Raw genomic sequence first — 7441 nt, 5'->3', positions numbered from 1 at the left:
GAGTGTGGTGAAGGGCAGTGTGTGGCTGAGGGCAGTGTTTGGTGGAGGGCAGTGTGTGGTGGAGGGCAGTGTGTGGAGGACAGAGTGTGGTGGAGGGCAGTGTTTGGTGGAGGGCAGTGTGTGGCTGAGGGCAGTGTTTGGTGGAGGGCAGTGTGTGGTGAAGGGCAGTGTGTGGCTGAGGGCAGTGTGTGGTGGAGGGCAGTGTGTGGTGGAGGGCAGTGTGTGGTGGAGGGCAGTGTGTGGTGGAGAGCAGAGTGTGGTGAAGGGCAGTGTGTGGTGGAGGGCAGTGTGTGGTGGAGAGCAGAGTGTGGTGAAGGGCAGTGTGTGGCTGAGGGCAGTGTGTGGTGGAGGGCAGTGTGTGGTGGAGGGCAGTGTGTGGTGGAGGGCAGTGTGTGGTGGAGGGCAGTGTGTGGTGGAGGGCAGTGTGTGGTGGAGGGCAGTGTGTGGTGGAGGGCAGTGTGTGGTGGAGAGCAGAGTGTGGTGAAGGGCAGTGTGTGGCTGAGGGCAGTGTGTGGTGGAGGGCAGTGTGTGGTGGAGGGCAGTGTGTGGTGGAGGGCAGTGTGTGGTGGAGGGCAGTGTGTGGTGGAGAGCAGAGTGTGGTGAAGGGCAGTGTGTGGCTGAGGGCAGTGTTTGGTGGAGGGCAGTGTGTGGTGGAGAGCAGAGTGTGGTGAAGGGCAGTGTGTGGCTGAGGGCAGTGTTTGGTGGAGGGCAGTGTGTGGTGGAGGGCAGTGTGTGGAGGGCAGAGTGTGGTGGAGGGCAGTGTTTGGTGGAGGGCAGTGTTTGGTGGAGGGCAGTGTTTGGTGGAGGGCAGTGTTTGGTGGAGGGCAATGTTTGGTGGAGGGCAGTGTGTGGTGGAGGGCAGTGTGTGGAGGGCAGAGTGTGGTGGAGGGCAGTGTGGCGGAGGGCAGTGTGTGGCGGAGGGCAGTGTGTGGTGGAGGGCAGAGTGTGGTGGAGGGCAGTGTGTGGTGGAGGGCAGTGTGTGGTGGAGAGCAGAGTGTGGTGAAGGGCAGTGTGTGGCGGAGGGCAGTGTGTGGCGGAGGGCAGTGTGGTGAAGGGCAGTGTGTGGTGGAGGGCAGTGTGTGGTGGAGGGCAGAGTGTGGTGGAGGGCAGTGTGTGGTGGAGGGCAGTGTGTGGTGGAGGGCAGTGTGTGGTGGAGGGCAGTGTGTGGCGGAGGGCAGTGTGGTGAAGGGCAGTGTGTGGCGGAGGGCAGTGTGTGGCGACTGTGCTACTACACTGTTCTATATAACATTTACTCAGTGAGAACAAAAGCTAGGTATATTTCCCTGTTATATTCCATTACTCAGGATAGTGTTCATACTAGGTGTTATAATGTGTCAGCCTGAGCTGGTAGACTTCAGTAGTGTCAGCCTGAGATAGAAGACTTCAGTAGCTGTGTCAGTCTGAGCTGGCAGACTTCAGTAGCTGTGTCAGTCTGAGCTGGCAGACTTCAGCTGTCAAACTTCCAGCAGAGCTGCAGTTACTATCAGGATAACGTCTTCCATACACAGGAGAAACAGAGTTCTGTATGAAGATAATTTTCATAATTCCAGAGCGGGAACAAGATAAATAATATACAGTAGACAGAGGACATAAAGGAAGAGGTATTAAAGGAATTAAGACATCGTAATATACCTATTTGTAGACAGAGGAGAGAGATGATTCAGGTGTGGAAGAGAAATTAGAATATCTACCCACATATACCCATTCGTAGACAACATTGCAGAATCAATAGGTGCTTTAGAATATGCAATACAATCGCAGAAAAGGCTACACGGGGATGAAAATCTTCACATCTAGATCTTCCACACACTCGTACGTCATCAGGAGCTATGCAATGTTGCAAGGCAGCAACAGACAGTAGGTGACATTCTTTTAGGCAAGGCAGCCCATGTCACTCTTTGATATGATCTGCCACTGATTTGCTTTGCCTCAGAGAATTTCCCCTCTTACCTGTTGCTGTTTTGCAACATTGCATAGCTCCTGACGACGCAAGAGAGCTCGAAAGATCTACAACTAAAGATTTCCATCCCCACGTAGCTTCTTCTGCTTTAGAATATCTGAAGGTGGAAAGTTTCGTGACTTTATCTATGACACAAACAAAAATATAACTGTACACAACCCACACACAGAACACACCACCTTACAGCGATGCTTGGGTCTGACTTCTACTATTTAGAGAGGAGGAGGAGGAGGAGGAGGAGGAGGAGGAGGAGGAGGAAGAGGAAGAGGAGGAGGAAGGAAGGAAGGAAGAAGAATGAAGATGACCTGATAGTACCTGAGTCTTCAGAAGGCTGTCTGAGAGGGTCGTGTTAGGTGTGACCACGACCTCTGACGACCTCCACGACGACCTCCACGACCTCTCACCGGTCACCGAGGTATTCCAAGACGACCCAGACACCTGAAAGGGATACAGACTTGCTACAAGGGATACATACCTGATACAAGGGATACAAACCTGATACAAGGGATACAGACCTGCAACTGCAAGGGATACCATTGTGAATCCCCCACATTGTTATGAGCATCGCTAAACCCGTACGGTTCTAGTGCCGATGATGGGCTCTTCATCCGAAGAATTAGAGCAACTCTCCCTTTCCTCGGATAAAGCCTGATTACTTCCCATTCCCCAGGAGCTGCATGACCCTTACTGGTTTAGCGTTTCCCCGTGAATATAATAATAATAATAATATTTATTATTATTATTATTATTATTATTATTATTATTATTATTATTATTATTATTATTATTATTATTATTATTATGATGATAATCAGAGAGAGAGAGAGAGAGAGAGGCCTACCTACCTTAGGCCTAAAACTGGAGGTGTGATGCAGGAGGTAGATACAGAGGTTGGCCAGAAGGAGGGTGGTGGAGGCCAGGCTCAGGTACAGCCTCCTCCTCAGAGGCCAACCTCCCCAGGAGGTCCTCTTCAGAGGATAACCTCCCCACCTGCAGGAAATCATCGTCTCTCTCACTACAGCAGCAGTATGCACCTCCCTCTTGGTCTCTCACTATAAAAAAGAAATGTGGTCACTCATTGCGCTAAACCCTTATGAGTTATAAGGTTAATAACTGAACTATAGTGGACTGAAAGTGGAATAATAATAATAATAATAATAATAATAATATATATATATATATATATATATATATATATATATATATATATATATATATATATATATATATATATATAAATTATAATGTTAGGACAAAAAAACTTATATAAAAATTAATGTTTGTTTTAAGAAAAACATTGAAAATGTTAAGAGCCCGGATGTGTTTCCTGCCATAGACACATTTTTCACTTTTGATATATTACAGTTTATGTGGTGTTAAGTTTGGTGGGTCGTGGGTCGTACCAGAAGTAACTTAACTTAGTCTAATGTAACTTAAGTTGTGATCTCTTCTAACTCTCAGTAACTTGTTAGAGATATATTAACTTTGAATTTAAGGTGGAGTATTGAGGAGAAGTTACTATATATAACTTTATATATTGACGGGTTATATAGTGTATATTTTTAACCTTTACTCGTAAGTATATACACAGGGAGATGTATATGTCTCTCAGTGTATATATACTGAGATGTGTATGTCTCTCAGTGTATATATACTGAGATGTGTATGTCTCTCAGTGTATATATATGTACTGAGATGTGTATGTCTCAGTGTATATAATACTGAAATGTGTATGTCTCCCAGAAGGGATCGAAATATATAGATAGTAATGATAATGATAATAATAATAATAATAATAATAATAATAATAATAATAATAATAATAATAATAATAATAATAATAATAATAATAATAATAATAATAATAATAATAATATTTATTTCTAGCAGTACATGATACAACTTATACAGACCATAGCTGACATCCATGACATACTATATAGAAAGTTCCTGGTTATGTAGAGCATTTCCCACAACTTAGGTTAATTTCGTCCCCCAGGATGCCACCCACACCAGTCAACTAACACCCAGGTACCTACTTACTGCTAGGTGAACATGGACAGCATGTGTTTTAAGGAAATACATCCTAGTGTTTCCACCCGTACCGGAGATCGAACCACGTACCTTAATGTGTGAGCTGAGTGCGCTACCATCCCATCTACGGGACCAGTTAATGTGAGTCTGTCTCCATGTGGATTATTAAGCGCAAGAAGTAATGTATATATAAAAGGAGGTGCAGATCGAAAGATTTCTGCCTTTTTCTAGCTGGTATGACCACCGTGACTTATATAGTGACCTAATGATGGCTGTACTGACCATTTTTATGGTCCGAGGTTATCCTCTCAAGACCCTGTGTGTGTGTGTGTGTGTGTGTGTGTGTGTGTGTGTGTGTGTGTGTCCAGATGAATGGTATATAACATACCAACACACAATGGAAAAATTAAACGCAAATGCAGTATAATGTTATCCTTTATTGACTACGCGTCGCCCGCACAGTGGACTTTATTAAGTCACAAACACATCTACCTGCGTAAAATATCCATGTTGAGATAGGTTTGCCAGGACGGGTCCTGGCCCGGGTCTTCTCCATGTGGTGACCCGGCAGTGACTCCCGCAGTAGTGTCGGAGTTGGTGTAAGTTGTGTACCGTCTACAGCCCTATAGCTGTAGGGCTGTAGACGGTATACAACCTGCACCAAGTCCGACTCAGTGTCCCTGCTATAGCAGAGACACTGAGAATTCATGTCAAGTGGAGTACAGTTTACAGCCCTATGACAAGGGCAGCCCTATGACAAGAGCTGCCCTATGACAAGAGCTGCCCTATGACAAGGGCAACCCTATGACAAGGGCAGTCCTATGACAAGGGCAGCCCTATGGCAAGAACTGCCCTATGACAGGGGCAGCCCTAGGACACCAATGGAAATAAGTTACTGACTTTTTTTAGGTTATCCCAGGTTCTCTACACATATGCTACTATGTATGATAATCTATGTAACTGTATTTGTGTATACCTGAATAAACTTACTTTGTCTCAAATACAGTCTCCCATCATTCTCCACCTGTCTATATATAGTCATGTACTGCCGGGTCACCATATAGAGAAGACCCGGGCCAAGACCCGTCCTGGTGAACCTACCTGTACCTCTACTCAGGTACAGGTTCACAGGTTCCAGGTTCTCCAGGCTGAGGGACTGACCACCTCAAATACATTTTCTCCAAGACTGATGGTGTTCTTATGGTGTCCTTATCTCTGAGTGTTATTAGTGTAGGATAACTAAATGCGGCCGTATCATAAGAACATAATAAATGAGGAACACTGCAGCAGGCCTACTGGCTCATACTTGGTAAATTCTTCTCAAATCTAAACCCACTAACAAAAATATTCGCCCATAAATATATTCACACAGCCTCGATGGCGCAGTAGGCAGCGCGTGAGTCTCATAATCTCAAGGTCGTGAGTTCGATCCTCACTCGGGGCAGATATTTTCTTAGGCCTGGTCATGGACCGAGCCGCGGGGGGTCGACCCGCGAAACCTTCTTCAGGTAACTCATTATCAGTGCTGCCCTAGATAAGTACTGATACATTTATTAATTCAAGTCCAAGTCTCACTCAAGTCAAGTCTCACTCAAGTCCAAGTCTCACTCAAGTCCAAGTCTCACTCAAGTCCAAGTCTCACTCAAGTCCAAGTCTCACTCAAGTCCAACCCGTCTCATTCATATATCTGACCTAAATTTGACGCTACCCAAGGTTTTAGCTTCAATGACCCAGCTAGGTAAACTGTTCCACTCATCAACTGCTAGGTAGACTGTTCCACTACTAGGTAGATTGTTCCACTACTAGGTAGACTGTTCCATTACTAGGTAGATTGTTCCACTCATCATCTACTCTCTTTCCTATATGCTTTCTAAATCTCAACTTATCCAGTTTGAATCCATTATTTCTTACGATCATCGACAAGGAAACTTAAGATAATGTGTGTACAAGAGGGTTAGTAAGCCAGTATAACTTAATAATGTGTGTACAAGACGAGGGTTAGTAAGCCAGTATAACTTAATAATTTGTGTACAGGAGGGTTAGTAAGCCAGTATAACTTAATAAACCCAGGTCATCAACTTCCTTGTTTCCATTGGGGTCGTGTGATCCACTCCCCCAGGATTCCACCCACACCAGTTGGCTAACTACCAAGTACCTACTGACTGTTAGGTGAAAAGGGACGGCAGATGTCTGTCTGAGGATCTAACCCCGGTGCCTCAATGTGTGACCTCAGGACGCTACCTAGTGAGCCACGAGAACCATAATAAAGTCGACTTCAAAATTGTTCCTAAAACTTTATATTTGGTTAATAAGAAATGTTTATGTGGCTCGAAACATTCAATAATAATCATCACATACACAAAATTATAACGTAAGTGTAGCATACAAAGGACCAGATCAAGGCCTGGGCTTGAGGGGCTGCAGCCCAGGGGCCTCCAACCCAGGGGCTGCAGCCCAGGGGCCTCCAACCCAGGGGCTGCAGCCCAGGGGCCTCCAACCCAGGGGCTGCAGCCCAGGGGCCTCTAACCCAGGGGCCTCCAACCCAGGTCTGACAGTACCAGTAGCCCGGGGACTGACAGTACATGTAGCCCAGGGGCCTGCAAGATCTTAGTCCGGCTGTGAGCATACACAGAATACAAGTTGTGTACAGTACCTTGTGTACAGATTGTCTCTGCGAGTTGTCGTGGACACACCCAGTCTTTCTGCAATAACTGGATCTGTTGCTGGCAGATCGTCGTTAATTTAGCTTCACTGCGAGGAGGAGGAGGATCAGGTGAATCGTCCGGCGTGTTGGAGGGAGTGATGGATTGTGGGAGGGAGTGGTGGAGGGTGGGAGGGAGTGGTGGAGGGTGGGAGGGAGGTTAGAAGCGAGAGGTACACCCACTCTCCTACACAACGTTACTACACACACTGAATCCAACCTTACTCAGTCACTCTCTCCCAGTTGTTGTTCACTCAGCAGGGCAGGACCCAGGGGTGGTGTTCTCTCCCAGTTGTTGTTCAGTCAGCAGGGCAGGACCCAGGGGTGGTGTTCTCTCCCAGTTGTTGTTCAGTCAGCAGGGCAGGACCCAGGGGTGGTGTTCTCTCCCAGTTGTTGTTCACTCAGCAGGGCAGGACCCAGGGGTGGTGTTCTCTCCCAGTTGTTGTTCACTCAACAGGGCAGGACCCAGGGGTGGTGTTCTCTCCCGGTTGTTGTTCACTCAGCAGGGCAGGACCCAGGGGTGGTGCCGCCTAGCAGTGCAGGACCCAGGGGTGGTGCCGCCTAGCAGTGCAGGACCCAGGGGTGGTGCCGCCTAGCAGTGCAGGACCCAGGGGTGGTGCCGCCTAGCAGTGCAGGACCCAGGGGTGGTGCCGCCTAGCAGTGCAGGACCCAGGGGTGGTGCCGCCTAGCAGGGCAGGACCCAGGGGTGGTGCCGCCTAGCAGGGCAGGACCCAGGGGTGGTGCCG

General features: G+C 47.3%; 1 protein-coding gene and 1 non-coding gene across 2 annotated transcripts in view; one reads left to right on the top strand and one right to left on the bottom strand.

Moving 5' to 3' along the window:
* Positions 1 to 6864, bottom strand: part of LOC128693720 (carbohydrate sulfotransferase 10) — a 12860-nt gene extending 5996 nt beyond the window's left edge. The window contains exons 1-3 of the mRNA XM_053783547.2: positions 6648 to 6864; positions 2806 to 3012; positions 2276 to 2398 (exon numbers count right to left, since the gene is read on the bottom strand). Coding sequence (XP_053639522.2) covers positions 2276 to 2398; positions 2806 to 2964 — 282 coding nt within the window. The 5' untranslated portion in view covers positions 2965 to 3012; positions 6648 to 6864. The remainder of the gene's footprint in view (positions 1 to 2275; positions 2399 to 2805; positions 3013 to 6647) is intronic.
* Positions 5366 to 5438, top strand: TRNAM-CAU (transfer RNA methionine (anticodon CAU)). The gene has a single exon. It is a non-coding gene; the product is annotated as a tRNA-Met (tRNA).
* Positions 6865 to 7441: the final 577 nt, after the last annotated feature.

The sequence above is a fragment of the Cherax quadricarinatus genome, chromosome 34, assembly GCF_038502225.1.
Source record: "Cherax quadricarinatus isolate ZL_2023a chromosome 34, ASM3850222v1, whole genome shotgun sequence".
Taxonomy (NCBI): domain Eukaryota; kingdom Metazoa; phylum Arthropoda; class Malacostraca; order Decapoda; family Parastacidae; genus Cherax; species Cherax quadricarinatus.
This window is presented reverse-complemented; position numbering and strand designations above follow the sequence as displayed.